Below are 16,157 nucleotides of genomic sequence, written 5' to 3'. Positions count from 1 at the left end.
CTCTCCTAAGGTAAGGTAAGGTACTCGACATCACGACCAACACACTCCAAATTTTCATGCAGTGCTCGAGTGGCAGGTATTGTTTCGCTCTGTCTACATCTGGCAATCAAGGATCGTATGATCTGGCCCCAACGGCCATCTTAGTCTCCAAAGCCACATCGGCAGCTGATCTGCCGACCATGAACTTATACTCGCCCTGCTTGACTTCCCATCTGGAGGACTTCTCATCCCACGACGCAATGTCCCGACCAGTGACCTTCAGTGTCACCGTCGCGGCCCCGCCAGCTTGGAGAGAGACCTTGCTGAAAGCAGCCAACGCCTTGATGGGGTCCTCTGCGGAGGGCGACGCGCTGCCCACGTAGATCTGTACAGCGGTCGCGCCCGCAACGCCACCAGTGTTGGTCACCTTGACAGCCACGTCAAAGTCATCGCCCGCCGGGCGGACGGACAAGTCTGAGAAGCCAAAGCTGGTGTATGACAGGCCGAAGCCAAAGGGAAAGTTCACCTTGTCAGGGGACAGGCGGTCAAAGTGACGGTAACCGACAAAGACACCTTCCTTGTAGGAGACCTTGAGCTGGCCATTGTCGTATTCGCCCGGGAAGTTGCCATAGGCGGGGCAGTCCTCGAGCTTCTTGGGGAACGAGCAGGTCAGGTGGCCCTCGGGGTTTTGCCGTCCAGTGAGGATGTCAGCGATGGAATTGCCAACCTCCTGACCGGGGAACCAAGTGTGCACCAGAGCCTGGATCTCATTGAGCCACGGCATAGCCACGGCGACACCCGTTGAGTTAACAACAATGGTGTTGGGATTGGCCGCGGCCACCCCGCTGATCAGGCGATCCTGGCTACCGTCCTTGGGTAGGTGGAAGGACTGCTGATCCTGGCCCTCGGTCTCCCAGAATGTCTCGTGGCCGGTGAAGACGACGGCGACATCGGCGGCTTTGGCGACCTCGACGGCCTCGGCCAGGAGGTCCTTGTCGTGCTCGGCAGCAGACATGTGACCGGTGCGCAGACCGATGCGTCCAGCGAAGATGCCAAGATCCACCCCTTCCTGGGGTGCCGGTGGGCTCGTGAAGATGTTGACCTTGTACTGCTGACCGGCCACGAGAGGCACCTTGATCTCAGGGGCAGGCGCACCGCCAAAGAGGAAGCCCATGGCGTCGCGGCAGTTCTCCTTTTGCTCGTAAATGAGCTTGTCGTCGATGAGGAGCTTGCTTGGGCCAAGGCCGGAGACGGTAAAGTAGTAGCTGTCCGTCGTAGGCGCGGTGTAGGTGCCCTCGAGAGTGGCGGACTTGTCAAGAGTGCGGAATGTCAGTACGCTAATGTCGCTGTTCGGGTGTCCGTGTTCCACCTCAATGGGCTCGGAGCGACCGGGCTCGTATATCTTGTGTGTGAAGCCCTTGCCGCCGCTGAGGTCCACAACACCGTCGTCAATGCAGGGCAGTGAGCGGAAAGTGTGAGCACCCTTGGCGTACGAGAACTCGACATCCTTGCCGAGAGCCTCATGAAGAGCGTCCCAGGGGGTGATGCGGTAGTGTGCGTTGACAGAGGCGCTGCCACCACCGTGAGCCATGCCCGTCTTGGCATACCCGAGCAAGGCGATCTTCTTGCCAGCCACCTTGTTCCGGGACAGAGGCAGGATCTCCTTTTCATTCTTCAGTAGTACGATGCCCTTGGAGCCGGCCTCGCGAATCAGGGACTGGTGTTCCGGTTTGTTGATAGCCTTCTCATCGGGGATACTGCCATCCTCGAAACAACCAAGGCGTTTCAGGAAGCCCAGCACGCGTATAACTCGCTGATCGATGGTCGCCTCGCTTACCTCACCATTCTTGACAGCTTCAACGACAGCCTCGGGCTTCCGCCAGCGCGTCGGACCAGGCATCTCGAGATCCAAGCCAGCGTTCAGCGACGCCGCCGTCGAGTTTGTGCCGCCCCAGTCGCTCATCACGAGGCCGTCCCACCCCCAGTCGCCTCGCAGCACCTTCTTGAGGAGAAATTCGTTGGAGTCTGCGTGGTGGCCGTTGACCTGGTTGTACGCAGTCATGACGGCCATGGGGTTCGCTTCTTTCACGGCCATCTCAAAGGGCTTGAGGTAGATCTCGCGCAGGGCACGCTCGCTGATCGTCTCGTCAACAGAGAGACGGTCGGTCTCCTGCTCGTTGGCAGCAAAGTGCTTGATGGTCGCGGCGACGCCCTTGTCCTGGCATCCGGCCACGACTCGGGAGGCCATTTTGCCGGTCAGGTAGGGGTCCTCGGAGAAGCTTTCAAAGTTGCGACCACCGAGGGGGTGACGGTGGATGCACATGGTCGGGGCCAAGATGCAACGGGCCCCCTTGGTCTGCGTCTCCTCAGCGAGGGCAGCACCGATACGATGGGCCAAGTCCACATCAAAGGTCGACGCGACACAGCAGGCCGCGGGAAAGCAGGCAGCGGTGACATCGCCTGAAAAGGAGGCACCACGGGCGCCATTGGGACCGTCAGAGGTCTTGACTTTGGGCACGCCTTTCTCGGGGACGGGAACGGTCTCCCACATGTCCGCGCCGGCCAGGAGAGAGGCCTGGGGAGGCGAATCAGCAAGGGTGTCGTGAGAAGGGCTCCATGTCGTTGTCAAAGCTTACCTTCTCCTCGAGGGTCAGCCTGGCGAGGACTGCGTTGAGATCAACGGAAGACATGGTGAGATGTGGTATGTAGCTGTGTATAGAGAGTTCAAAGACGATCCTCCTCACAGGAGGGGACGACGCGCCTTTAAAGCCTTCGCATCGTCGGTCGTCATGGTCGCCATAGGCTGCCCCCTCCGTGGCTACCTACGTACGTACCTTAGTGACAGCTGTCAGAACGTGGGCTAGATGGAGCACCCATCTGTAAACAGAGGGTCCTATCCGACCTCTGTGGGTTACAAAGACATTAGCGTAGAGGACATCCGGAAATCAAGCGATGAACAACCGTCTTGGAGTTGTCGCGTCACTTCCCATTCGTCGACTCCCGATGCCATGGCGCCCGCTCCTCCAGTGTTTCCCCGAGCTCCCCACACGAGTGCTCGGGGGTCGATGCACCGCATCTCAGGCATACTGGAAATGGAAAGACATTATTCATAGTTGCGTGTCAGCAGTGAATCCTCTTTGCGCTGATGCATGCCCTGGATGGTACATGTACATAAGTACGTCTGTGATTTGTTTGTCGCAGTCGTGAAGAGTGTTGGAGCCGAAGTAGGACTACGGCTAGAGCGATAAATCATTATGCATCTACCCGCCATGTCTGGTGGCCTACGCGGTAGCCAGTCAAATCGACGCAAATTACTTAGTCCGCCTTACCTTAAGGTACGTGCCGTACGTACGATGTCTTGCTGGACATTATTGTGCGGGGACTGGAGCATCCAAATCCAGCAGTTCGCTGATCGTCGCTTCCATAAGATACATGTAGTTGGCGAGGATAGGACAATCACCGATTCATTACCAGGTACCCAAATGCAATGGAAACAAGACTGTGCTCGTGCCTGTGCACCAGTGGCTTCTGACAATTCGAGGATTCAATTAAGTTGATCTAAGTACTTTGACTAACAAGACACACTTAATACTTCTGTCGCTGTGCATTTTGTCACCACAGGCTGGACCCTGCGCCGTTATGACGCTAGTTGACTCCAGTGCAAGGGGAAACGGCGGCATAGCGTCCGCACTCCCAACCTTGAGATCCATCCAGCGGGTCCCCTTGTTTCTCTTCTCAAACATTCCACTCTGGCCATAATTATCGCCCCCTGCTCAAGGTGGACTAGCATTGGAGCAGCAAGAGGCCGGCCGACCATGACTGCAGAAAATTGACAACATTCTTTTACTTCTCGTCTCCTCCGTCCCCAAGGTCATCACGACCAGACCGGTCCTGTGGTACGTACCGCAGTCCCCGAACCGATCGCCGCCATGGCCGACAATGCCTGGGCCAACGTACCGACCGACCTGCTCCGCGCAGAACTTCAACGGCGGCATGGAGCTGGAGACCAGGCGGACGAGTCTGAAAGACCGACATGCGGCTCGCGAGATCGAGGACATTATGATGTCCCCGCGCATGTGGCCGCCTTGTTCCTCATTCTGGCATTGAGTACTCTATGTATGTCCAACATCCGGCCCGCTGGGGCTGAGCAGCAGCATCTCTGACCACAGTTCCTAGGCTGCGCGCTACCTTTGCTATCACGACGATCGACGAGTGGCCGGAAACGATCGAGCATCATATTCTACTGCCAGCACCTGGGCTCAGGGGTCCTTCTCGCGACGGCCTTTGTCCATCTCCTGCCCATGGCATTTGAATCCCTGACCGACCCGTGTCTCCCCTACTTCTTCAGCGAGGGGTACACGCCTCTGCCTGGTTTCGTCGCGATGATATCCGCCATTGTCGTGACCGGCGTCGAATCGTTCCTCACAGCCCGCGGTGCTGGGCATTCGCACACGCATAGCCACGACTTCTGGGACGGCAGCGACAACGAAAGCACGACACATATACCGATGCAGGAGCCCGTCAGCGGACTCGCCGCAGCGCGTCGAGACGGCCACCGACCGAACGACCTCTCGCTAGGCGACGAGGAATCGACACAGGGCTTGGTGGCGGGCGTATCGCCCTTACCCACCTCGACTCCCATCGGCCAGCGAGATGGGCAGAAGCCCGACGAGCAGGATGACTTCAACGACGACGAGTCGGACCTCGACTTTGAAGCGGACGAGTTGCACCGGCCGTCGCCCTCTGAGCGAAACGAGGAGACCGCGAACCTGACCCGACGGAACCACCAAGTGGACAAGTCGACCGCGCCTCAACAGAGCCAGGAAGAACAAAACCGACAGGTGCTGCAGTGCGTGATGCTGGAGGCGGGCATTCTCTTCCACAGCATCTTCATTGGCATGGCCATTTCCGTGGCAACGGGACCGGCGTTTGTTGTCTTCTTGATCGCCATTAGCTTCCATCAGTCGTTTGAGGGCCTAGCGCTCGGGAGTCGCATTGCGGCCATTCAATTCCCAAAGGGGTCACTCCGCCCATGGCTCATGGTGCTTGCGTATGGCACGACGACCCCCATAGGCCAAGCCATAGGTTTGGGGCTCAATGGTGTGTACGATCCGGCCAGCGCGCCTGGTCTGCTCTTGGTTGGCTTCATGAATGCCATCTCGGCTGGTCTGTTACTGTACGCTGGCCTGGTCCAGCTGCTGGCAGAGGACTTTTTGTCAGAGAAGAGCTTCAAGACGCTCAAGGGGACGAAGCGCGCCAGGGCGTTTGGCGCCGTCACAGTTGGAGCACTATCGATGGCTCTTGTGGGAGCATGGGCTTGAATGGGTTTACATGGGTGTATTTCTACTTGGGTTATAACACAAGGCACGGCGTTGTCGGGTGGCATAGTACTTATTGATGGGTCTCACATTGCTATTGTAGGACCGTGGCATGGACCACAAACATTCATCATCGGATTCATAGAATTGCCATGTACAACAAATACGCCAAGATTCCACACGTTTGACTGGATTTATGGAACTCTTTAGCCTGAAAAGCAAGTCGGGCCAGGGGCCGGCAGACCCTTGACAACGTACTCCAAGGACCAACAGCCAATGATCCGTGTCCTTTTGTCACCTCCTACTTGAACGTCACATCACACTTTACCTACCTCACATACCATACCAACTTTGCACTATCTTGGACGGGTCAGTCCATCCAAAATCTGCAATTATGGCAGGCCCCGGGATAATTATCTTTTTTGTTCTCCAGTCCATCGCCTACTTTGGATTCGTCTCCCGGTCGCCGTTGGCTTATGAGACGACGGCCCCGACACAGCAATGGGCGGACTCGCCCATGCGACTTGTACACACGCCTCAGTATGAGATGAAAAAGGTATCAATCTCGAAGAACCCAGTTCATAGGACGGCCGGCTGACTTGACCCGGCAGACAGATCTGTTCACCACCGGCGCCACGCACATGGGCCTCCTGCACAACGCCATCATCCGCGGGTACAACAGCATCTACCTGCAAGCGCCCCATGTCCAAGAGTCCGACAAGGCCGACTTTGTCAACTACGCTCTGACATGGTACCGCTTCGTCAAGTCGCACCACGATGATGAGGAGCTCAACCTCTTCAGCAGGGTGGAGGAGATTCTGAACGACAAGCAGGTGTTTGCCGAGACGCACGACGAGCATGGTAGGCGGATTGAACGACCTTTTCGGGATTAAAGAGAGCATCAGCTGACAGACTGCAGAAACATTCCTCGGGGGCCTCGCCGAGTTCAACTTGTATCTTTCCACCTTGGAGTCTCCAGATGATCTGTCGGCCACCAAGCTGTTGGCCATCATGGACTCCTTCCAGCAACCCTTTGAGCACCACTTCCACCACGAGATCACGACCATTGCTGCTCTCGCAGACCATCCCAATGCACCGACCCCTGACTCACCTGACGCGGCAGTCGCCTCTGCTCTGTTCAAGGCGTGGGGCAAGAAGACGGTGTCCAAAGCCGGCATGTCTGACGTCCTGCCCTTCTTCCTGATGAACCTGGACGCCACCTTTGAGGACGGCATGTGGTCCAACTGGCCGCCCATGCCTGCGCCGATCCGATGGGCCCTGACCAATGTCGTGGGCGCCTTGCATGGTCCTTGGTGGAGGTTTGCGAGCTGCGATTCGACTGGGCAGCCTAGGGAACTACATGCTCTGCAGACAAAGAGCGAGAAGACTGAGCTCTAATGGTTGAGCTGAGCGGTATTTTGTCGATATGCGACGTAATCTACCTCCGCGGGTCGAGGTATTGATCTATTTGAACAGGCTTATGCCAGGATTGTTTGATGGTTTTCACAGAGCGCGGTGCACGCAGGCGCACGAAGCTTCCGTCGTCCTTTGCTATGGCGTGTGAATCAGGGCACCGGAGATGAATGATAAACAGCGCACTCGTGATGAGAAACCCGAACAATGTCGCTGCATTGGCCCAGCTCACTGCTGGCGATGACGACGACGATTCTTGGACAATGATTCCTTGTTTGCTGGATGCCACCAGTTCGTGACCCCCCTCGCCCTACGCTATTGAAGGTATCCGCCCATGTCTCACCGGAAATTCAGGTTCAGGTTTCCGGATGTGTGAGTCGCCGCAAAAGGCAAAGCTTGGTCCTTTGCGGCGTGGCCGGGAGTTGGCCTTGTCTCGTGAACCTTAATTCGGGATCTACAGTCAATGTTAGCATGTTTGTTGATCCGCAACTCGCCATCCGTTCCAGTTTACCATATTGCGTGCATTTTCAATCCCGTGTCTATTTCCACGTCTATTAATCAACAGCTCGACCATGGGTTGCTGTCTGTCGAAAGATACTCAGCAAGAGATGATGCCTCGTCAGACAGGCCCGGCTTTGCATCACCGGGCAGATCATCACCGGCTAGATCATCACCAGCCAGATCATCACCAGCCGTAAGAGCTCCATTTCACAACTTCACAAAAGGTCGCCACTCAACGCCAGTGGATAGCTCACACGATAGTTAGACCATTGGAATTCTACGACCCTACGGCGACGAGCTCAAATCCACAGCCCTATGAGATTGGCGTTGCCGTACCAATGCATCGTCCGTCGGATGCTACATCCGACATCTCCATATCGCCCAACACGAGCCCACAAAGAGTGGCGTCGGCATTCATACCTCCACTTGTATTGTCCCACAAGTCTCTTCAAGCCAGGTGACCCAAGACACCTTGAGCTGACACATCATCAGGCAAGAGAAGAGTTACCGGATACGACGGGGCGTGTTGGGCAGATGCCAGAGGCGCAGAGGAGAGGGAGTGCCAGATCCAGCTCGAGTGGACATTCAAGACACGCAGCGGATGACCATGCGATAGTGGCGAGCGCGGCTTGAATTTGTCTTTTAGGGCTCCAGTCTCTTCTGCGAGCGCGGCGTCAAGGAAGGGATATGAATATGGGCGCAGTGATTGAGTTGCATGCATCTGTCCTGATCATGGATGCAGGGAGTGGTATTCTATTCATGGCCTACAATGCTCGCCTTTTCACTTAATATCCATAGCTTCAGAGGAAAGTAATTAGCCTTGTCAGTTTTGGTGCATATCTTTCTGGACATAATAGTGAGAGCGCAAGGCTGCAGGTTCTTTTTCAGGACCAAAGGATAGTTTTCCTCGAACTGAACCCAATAACACACACGTGGATCAATGCAAAGGCAATACGCAATCATCAGTCAACGTTGCGCACTATCTACGTATCCAACCCTCTCGCTCCCTTCCAGCAGCTCATGCTGAGACTCCACCCACGAATCATGCCGCCTGAAAACGCAAAGGCGGCCTGTCGAGAACGTGGGTTGCACGCACGTTTGGGTAGAAGCCCGCCGTTGGCATAGTTGCCACGCCCCGGGGAACACCATGTGAACCAAGTCCAGTCATGGACGGATGGTAATGTGCTCCCCAGGGGCATGGTCTACCCCAGCACCAGGATGCTACTCAAACGTGCGTGCATCCCACATCGTCAACATGTCTCCTCAGCGTCTCAAGGACGCATCAGCCATTGCACTTCTGCCTGTGCTTCAGCATGTTGTCCTTCCTCGTGAAGGACTTGCCACACTTGTCACATTTTGTTTCGCCATCTTTCAATCCCAGCTTCTCCGCGTATCTTGGGTGAGATCCCCGATAGTGACGCTCCAGGTCCTTCTTGTCTGTGAACTTGTAACCACAGCCTGAACTGGCCTGGCAAACGTAACGCTTGGAGTGACTGCGCTGGTGTTTCCTAATGTATCGAGTGTAAGTTGAATCGCCTTCCTTCACCTTCCCAGTCGGTATACGTACTGCAAGGCACGCTCATCTCTGCATGGCTTTGAGCACTGGTCACAAGTGTAACCTGCAGTGATGCCATTAGTACCAGACATAATTTCGAGAACAAATCAAAACAAAAATAGTTACTCACTGTAATCCCCTGGTGGCATAAAATCCCCGCGATCCCTGCCATCATGTGGGTGTCTCTCACGCCCTCCCTCTTCGTCCCCATTCTCAGCGTCATAACATTGCTCACAGTTCCAGTCCTGGGAAGGCTCTGGAACGGCATTGTTGAAGTTGTCGTGCTAATGCTCGGAACTTGGGCTTTGAATGGCGGAGAACTCGTTGGTGAAAGGAGTTCCTGAGATCTGGGAAGGGTCGACATAATCTGCAGGGTTATCGGGGCCATAGTAATCTGCGCGCATGCCGTGGGCGCGCATGATGGATTGGTCGTCGTTCTTCTTCTACAAGTTAGCAACATCATATCGGAGTTGGACTCGCGCGACCTACTTTTCGGTATGCTCAAGGCAATCTCAACATGTATCTGAGTATCTCGGATCTTTCGCCCTTCTCAAAAGAATATCAGTCTCAGTCTCATCTTTGTAGTTGATCTTGCGATGAAAGTGCAGGACCGGCCTCCTGGTGCGATCCTCATCCAACGAATCACGACGTGCATGCGAGATCAACGCATCTGCGTGTCTTGCTGCGGTTGCACATCGCGCGTGCTCGCAAATAGCTGGAAGGCGCTTAAAACTGCATCGTCACTATGCCTTGGGGACCGCGCAGAGAACTTGGAAGAAGACAATCGACTGTTGCGAAATGCGCCTAATCCAATCATGGGACGCCAATGTCGTGTTGGCTTGCTGCGGACTCGGGTCGCCTGTAGTTCGCATGCGTGTTGATTTTCGACTTTGAGTCATCCCCATATGCTGTTGGTAGTACTCACCTATACGGCACAGAACTTCGGCATGGATGTGATTCGCTTGGGCTTGCTTGCAGCGCAAGGCGACCGCAGGCACATCATGAGCTTTCATTGCATAAGTCTCGGCTGCGCACTCCTTGGTGCCATGACACGGCATTGCATGGAAAAGCAAAGAAGAGACTGACGTCGAGGGTAAGATCGCGGTGTTGGTCTCCAATGTGTGCAATGAGCGCAGTCGATGGCTGGCACCCTGGCTATAAAAAGGGGCGCTCGTTGTCGACATGAACTCCTGCTTGGGAGTCTCTATCCATCCTTGGACGAGAAATAGTATCCTGCAATTCAGCACAAACCAATTCTTCAAGAATACCCCGCCCCTGAACATCCAATATGCCAGGAGCAAATGTGGAACAGAGTGGGTTCATCAACTTGTTCATACTTCCATTGGCATAGCCTTGCTCACTCCCGGCAGCTGTCAAGAGCCTTCAACGGCTGAGGGAGCCCATCATATTCTGTAAAGCGCTTTCAAGATCCTGCGAAACGACCTCTGTGCGAACGGACTCGAGTGTCCCGACCCCCCTCAGTGAGCACGAGCTCTTCCAGAAGTTTGTCTACAAGATTGCGCTTGTGTGTGACAACCAATTGTCGCCAGACTCTATCACGGCCGTTTCCGTCATGGAGGACGATGATGTTTATTGGTTCCTCTTCGCCTGTAACAAGGTCACCCATGAGGGAGGCAGCTTGGTTGCTGAGCATATCATTTCACTCTTGCGAGTCGTGCGAGACGGAGCCAGCCAGGATGTCTCGTCGACTGTAATGAGACACAAGATGTTGGAGCGTATTCTCCTTTTCAACAGGCCGAATGTCCAGAGGTACATCAAGTGGATGATTTACTGGGCCAGCGACTTGTGGGATGCTGCAGACCAGGCTCTGGGCAAAGGTGTGTTTGGACGGCGTGGTATTGATGGCTAACCATGTGGATGGCTAACTTGAACTCCCAGATGCGCAACTGCGAGAGAGGATCTGCAAGGTGGTCAGCTGCGTTTATATTAGCGACCTGGACCAATCTACCGACGAGGAATGTGAGACTCCCACGGCCTTGCATCAGTAGACCAATTGCTGACCCGGAATAGATCTCGAATCATGCTTTGCATCTTTCAGAGCCATGGGACTATTCCTCAAAGGGTTGAAGACTTTCCCTAGTGGACCTTTCGGTAAGAAGTCAAGTTGGGGAGAGTTAAAGCACTGCTTTTCTCGCCTGCATGCATACCGAGACGCAGCAAACTGTATCGCTGATGCAGCCACTCGTTGGCCAAACCTCTTCGAGCACTTCAAGGTCCATCATGTCCCCTCCAGCCGCCCCAAGTCGCTGCCCACGGGAAAACGCAGCTACACTTCCCACGACATCGTTGGACGAATGTCAAATGATTCGAGCGAGATAAGAGTCCTCCGTGAAAAAGCAGCCTCGTTTCTTCGTTGCGGCTTGGACGAGGCTATTGAGCAAGAAGCCAAAAAAGCCAAGAGTTTGAATGTCCACTGCGAAGTCCTCCTTGAAGACTGGATCGCGCACTCGCCAGAGGCTAAGCGGCTCAGCTTCTTCCGAGGGGGCCAAGGCTGGAAGTACATTGGCGCCAGCAAGCCCACGTGTCGCCTTTGCAAGTACTACTTCGCGGCGAAACGAAGCGACATTGCCCTGCGACCGAGCCATGAGAATCTCTACACAAATTGGCTTTTCCCAGAGAGTCACGGGTCGAAGAATACACCGCAAGGAAGGCAATGGCAGACAACACTCAACAGCTTCATGCAGATGATTCGAGACGACGCCATTCGGATGCTCAATGAGAGAACCGCCCACTGGAAGAAACACGACTCCAATACGTATGCCACGCCTTCTGTGAGATCAATTCCTTCGGAGGCGGCTCTCATTGCTCCAGGGTATGGTAGAAAGCAAAGAGTGCTTGTGTCGCTGCCATCTCGTGCGAAGGTGGCGGTAATCAAGGAAGAAGATATGGAGGAGGGTGGCGTGAAGCTGAAGTGAATCATGATTCATAAAGGAGAAGGAGGAGGCGTAGGGTAAGGTAGGTCACACTGTGAGGAGGGGATGTCGCACAGTGTACAGGCCGAGGTCGATCAACTAGCGGAAAGAACAACCGCCCCAACAGGTTTCGTCTGAATCTGAGGAAGTAACCACCAACCTCGAGTGTGGGAATCTGAGAATTTCCTCACATCGAACATCGTCATTAATACATTCGCTGGCTTTCTTGTGTCTCTTTTGACGCCTAGGAGAGCATAGTCCGCTCGCTCACCCACACTCTCACCATGGGGTCCGTACCACCTGTTGAAGAGCATGACATCCTCGTGCTAGGCGCGGGATTGAGTGGCATCAACACGGCTCACGTCCTTCGTGACCGGATGCCCCATCGCCAGATCACCATTCTCGAAAAGAGGGATCAAATAGGGGGCACATGGAACTTTTTCAAGTATCCGGGCTTTCGCACCGACTCCTACCTCAACGCCTTTGGACTGGGGTGGTACCCATGGACCAAGCCGTACAAGATGGCTTCAGGTCCTGAGATTCTCGACTATCTCAAGGAGGCCGTCGATAAGGATGGTCTCGAACCCTTGATCCGATTCAAGCACAAGATCACCGGTCTCGAGTTCAAGACGGAGGAGCAGAAGTGGACACTCTACGTGGATGCTGACGGCAAGCCCAAGACCATGAGGGCCAACTTCGTTGTTGGCTGCATGGGCTACTATGCCGACAACAAGGCCCTCGAAGCCGACATTACCGGGCTGGACACGTTTGGCGGCCGCGTGGTCCACAGTCAGTGGTGGCCTGAGGACCTTGACTACAAAAACAAACGCATGGTCCTGATCGGCTCCGGTGCCACGGCTATTACCGTGATACCTGAACTCGTCAAGGATGCTGCGCACGTGGTCCAACTTCAGCGAAGCCCGTCCTACGTTTTGTCGCGCTCGACGCAGCCCATACATGACTGGTTGCTGCACCTTCTCCTGCCATTCACGTGGGCTTGCGCGGCCAGTCGGTGGGTCGAGAGCGTGGTTGAGCTTCTATCGACAGAGTTTCTTCTCATGTGCCCTGGAATCGGTCGCAAGGTACTCATGGACGACATGAAGAAGCAGCTGCCAGCTGACGTGGACCTAAACGTGCACTTCAACCCTTCTTACGGGCCTTTTCAGCAGAGGCTAGGTCTTTGCCCGCAAGGTGACTATTTTAAGGCGTTGCACAAGGAAAATTGCGAGATTGTCACCGATCATATCGACACGGTCATGGAAGATGGGGTCGTCCTCAAATCGGGTCGCAAGCTTGAAGCCGACATCATCGTCCAAGCCACTGGCCTTTACTTTCAGCTCTTCGATGGAATCAAACCTCGCGTCGATGGCGTCGAGATCGACCCCGGACAGCACTACTCGTGGCGCGGCATGGCCCTGGACTGTATGCCCAACGCAGCCTTCATCTTCGGATACGTCACCTCCTCATGGACGCCCGGCGCCAACGCCATGGCGCACATGGTAGTGAGGCTGCTGCAGACAATGGAGAAGAAGGGTGCCGCGACGGTCGTGCCATACATAAAGCGTACAAAGGAGGTCGAGGCACAGACGCAATTGGCCGTCTCTGCGAATCCGGGCTATATCCTCAAAGCGGCAGACAGGATGCCGAAGACGACAGGACATGGTCCTTGGTACGGTAGAAAGAACCTTTTCGTAGACGCGATGGCGCTGTGGTTTGGCAGCATGGAGGACGGCCTTGTCTATGGTGGCTTCAAAGACAAAAACGCATGAGGCGGTATTGAATAAGGAGGCGCATGAACTTCGGACCGCTTCGAGGAGGATAGAATCTTGGGGTCAAAAGAACAGAACGACAACAGAATCGAAGTTACATGCCGCGACCGGACCCAGACTTGACAATTGATGAAGCGCAACGAAACGGCACGGTCCCCGTGGCCCGGGAGAAACAGAGTCTGAGAGGGACAACCTGGCATGGACACGATGAATCAACGCAGAGAGTGCTGCATGTGAGACAGGGAGATGGTTTGATCCGTTGGCTCGGGACCATGAAGATCGGTGGATGTTTCAATACATGAAGAGGTGTTGCGTGATCTTGTTTCGTCCAAGACCAAATAGACATGAGAATATCCGTACATCCGATTACGTGTTTGCTGGTCCTTCCAGTATATCTTGGCTTGCTTACTGACTTGCTATTGCAGCCCCCAGAAACCCTGCTTGCATGACAGGATCTCCATTAACAGGCCTCTGCTCATGCGGGCTGCTCAGTAGCATCGTTTGACACCCACTTAGTCAATCCATGATTTTCAAGCTCTCGCGCGAAAGAGAGTCATTTGTTGTTTCATCCGCCTGGTTCTCGGCGGACGTTCCGCGCCTCTCAATGTTCATGTTTGTCCCCCATCAGTTATAACCACGCACGCTATCACAAGATCTTTCACCTCTCCACTTTCACCTGTCGGCAGATCAACTGCAGTCTGGGGCCCTGATGCCGACGCCTTCCGCCGTGAGAGGTGGTTGCGCGCAGAGGATGATGAGCTCAGGGCGATGCAAGCGGCGGTAGACACACAATTTGGGGGCGGCAAGTATAGTTGTCTTGGCAAGCCTATTGCCATGATGGAGTTGCACAAGATGGTCTTCAAGGTGAGTTGACAGATCGGTTGGTCGTGAGGTGCGACTTGATTGCTGACGTTGAGCAGCTACTGCGACATTTTGATGTTGCGCTCATGGATTCCCAAAGATTCATCAAAGTACGGTCAGGGGTGTTCATGAGTGCGTCGAACTTCTGGGTCAAGCTTGATAAGAGAGCTGCCTGATCGTGTGTGGATTTAGATTGTCATTGAGATGACAACGTGGTGTAATTTTGGTTGGCAAACAGGAGGATGAACCGCATCGGCGTTTGCAATGCAACCAAGGCGAACGAGGTGGGTATCTAAGGCAGTCCTCGTCCGGCTGTTCAGATTGAATCGTAGAGTCCCACAGCGTGAACTCTCACACTTCCACATCCTCGCCATTCCTGTGCGGCGTTGTGCCCATGCTCTCCAGACCTCGCTCGCCCAGCATTTCAGCGCCCACACCGGGCTGCGGCGCCGTCTTATCTTGTAGATTTCCCTTCCCCATGGCGTTCTGATACTGTTTGCCGGTTTCGTCGAGCAATGCCTGGACCTCTTCTTCTCTCTTTGCAATTTGCGCACTCTCGTCGCGCAGCTTCTGTACATGTGCCTCCTTGCTCCTGAGATCGGCCTCCATGGTCCTGAGCGACAGTTGCAGCTTGCCTATGCATTCCGTCAAGCTAGGTATCGGCGTGATCTTTGAAGGGACCTTGAGCAGTTCTTCTGCGGGATCCTTTCGTGCCTTCTTGAGCCCATCCATGCCCGCACGCGTTTGCGCTGCTTCGTATGCTATCCGTCGTTCCGCATCGCTATCCTCAGACGAATCGGACGAGTGGCCCTCTGCGGCCGAGATCAACTCCGCCATCTGTTTACGATCTTGCTTTTTGCGCTCCCTCTCGGCTCGTTTACCCAACGAGAGACCACCATCCTCCACATAGTCGTCGAAACCCTCGCCCAGTTCTTCGTCTTCAGCCTTGAGCCTGGTCTCGGGTTTCTTCCTTAGACCATACCGATCATCGTCCTCGTCTTCATCGACTGCTAGGAAGTCCTGCTCCAGGGCAAGCCGTGCCCTCCGTTCCTTTTTCTCTTTGACCTCGGCTTCGGTGAGGATCTGTGTTTTGGTGTTAGGTTTCGGCGAGCTAGACGATTCCACAATCATAGCGCCCTCAAGCTCCGATGGATCGAGGTCCATCTCGTTATCTGTGGTGTTGACGGAGACATCGCGTGGTGTGTTGGGCGTGGAGGACTGCAGCTCGCTCAGATATTCTTTGCTGTACCTGGGTCGATCGTCGTCGTCTTGTTGAGAGCGAAATGGCAAGCCGCCGGAGACGATCCCTTTCCTCGCTGCACTGTTTTCTATAGCTTTCTTCCCGATTGGGTTCTTTTTCAGTGGCTTGACCACCGCAGGCTCCTCGTCTGCCCTTTCATCCCCTGCATCACCCGCGAACGAGAGCTTCGACTTCGCCGCCGGCCTCTTGCGCATCGATGAGCCATTGCGGTTGATGTTGGGGCGCACAACCGCTGGCCCGTCTTCTTGGTCGTCTTCTTGTGCAGCGTCTTTGGATTCGTCATCCGCGGCGGAGATCGTCTTTCTTAATCCCGACTGGCGGAACGGTTTCCTCCCTTTGGATACGAATGTGGGCTTTTGTGCATCTGTTCGCGCCGCAGTCAGCCTTAGCCGTTCAATCAGCAAAAAAGTCGCAAGGCCTGGGGCGTGGTACTTACCGTCTTTCAGCGTGTTGCCTTCCTCGGAAGACGACACTGTGGAAGGGGTGTCATCATCTTCCGATGTTTTTATGACTCGAGCTTTTCTCTTGGCCCCGAAAGAACTCATGTTGTGGGATTGTTTGAATGAA

At 54.8% G+C, this 16,157-nt stretch overlaps 7 protein-coding genes across 7 annotated transcripts; 4 read left to right on the top strand and 3 right to left on the bottom strand.

Moving 5' to 3' along the window:
- Positions 1-106: 106 nt before the first annotated feature.
- F5Z01DRAFT_615819 (family 3 glycoside hydrolase) lies at positions 107-2,669 on the bottom strand (the record flags this gene model as incomplete). The annotated part of the gene is made up of 2 exons (XM_046260877.1): positions 107-2,554; positions 2,616-2,669. 2 exons carry the CDS (start codon positions 2,667-2,669, stop codon positions 107-109), a joined length of 2,502 nt encoding a protein of 833 aa, XP_046122067.1.
- Positions 2,670-3,908: 1,239 nt separating this feature from the next.
- On the top strand, positions 3,909-6,695 carry F5Z01DRAFT_679375 (ZIP zinc transporter-domain-containing protein; the record flags this gene model as incomplete). Its single annotated transcript, XM_046265518.1, has 5 exons — positions 3,909-4,095; positions 4,156-5,252; positions 5,779-5,853; positions 5,909-6,158; positions 6,217-6,695. The coding sequence occupies 5 exons, from the start codon at positions 3,909-3,911 to the stop codon at positions 6,693-6,695; spliced, it is 2,088 nt and encodes a 695-aa protein (XP_046122066.1).
- Positions 6,696-8,493: 1,798 nt separating this feature from the next.
- F5Z01DRAFT_633138 (uncharacterized protein) lies at positions 8,494-9,185 on the bottom strand (the record flags this gene model as incomplete). Its single annotated transcript, XM_046261922.1, has 4 exons — positions 8,494-8,719; positions 8,779-8,830; positions 8,897-9,022; positions 9,065-9,185. The coding sequence occupies 4 exons, from the start codon at positions 9,183-9,185 to the stop codon at positions 8,494-8,496; spliced, it is 525 nt and encodes a 174-aa protein (XP_046122065.1).
- Positions 9,186-9,642: 457 nt separating this feature from the next.
- Positions 9,643-11,805, top strand: F5Z01DRAFT_320699 (uncharacterized protein). Its single transcript, XM_046259023.1, has 4 exons — positions 9,643-10,079; positions 10,137-10,604; positions 10,666-10,746; positions 10,798-11,805. The coding sequence occupies exons 1-4, from the start codon at positions 10,055-10,057 to the stop codon at positions 11,700-11,702; spliced, it is 1,479 nt and encodes a 492-aa protein (XP_046122064.1). The 5' UTR covers positions 9,643-10,054; the 3' UTR covers positions 11,703-11,805.
- A 1-nt stretch (position 11,806) lies between these two features.
- On the top strand, positions 11,807-13,515 carry F5Z01DRAFT_319795 (uncharacterized protein). Its single transcript, XM_046259018.1, has one exon. The coding sequence runs from the start codon at positions 11,984-11,986 to the stop codon at positions 13,466-13,468; it is 1,485 nt and encodes a 494-aa protein (XP_046122063.1). The 5' UTR covers positions 11,807-11,983; the 3' UTR covers positions 13,469-13,515.
- A 430-nt stretch (positions 13,516-13,945) lies between these two features.
- Positions 13,946-14,570, top strand: F5Z01DRAFT_320515 (uncharacterized protein). The gene is made up of 2 exons (XM_046259022.1): positions 13,946-14,332; positions 14,389-14,570. Exons 1-2 carry the CDS (start codon positions 14,237-14,239, stop codon positions 14,503-14,505), a joined length of 213 nt encoding a protein of 70 aa, XP_046122062.1. The 5' UTR covers positions 13,946-14,236; the 3' UTR covers positions 14,506-14,570.
- Positions 14,571-14,680: 110 nt separating this feature from the next.
- F5Z01DRAFT_670787 (nineteen complex-related protein 2-domain-containing protein) lies at positions 14,681-16,135 on the bottom strand (the record flags this gene model as incomplete). Its single annotated transcript, XM_046264609.1, has 2 exons — positions 14,681-15,954; positions 16,027-16,135. The coding sequence occupies 2 exons, from the start codon at positions 16,133-16,135 to the stop codon at positions 14,681-14,683; spliced, it is 1,383 nt and encodes a 460-aa protein (XP_046122061.1).
- Positions 16,136-16,157: the final 22 nt, after the last annotated feature.

This window comes from Emericellopsis atlantica, assembly GCF_019669845.1.
Source record: "Emericellopsis atlantica unplaced genomic scaffold F5Z01scaffold_3, whole genome shotgun sequence".
In the NCBI taxonomy this organism is placed as follows: Eukaryota; Fungi; Ascomycota; class Sordariomycetes; order Hypocreales; family Bionectriaceae; genus Emericellopsis; species Emericellopsis atlantica.
Note: the sequence above shows the minus strand (reverse complement) of the source record. Positions and strands in the feature narration are given on the sequence as shown.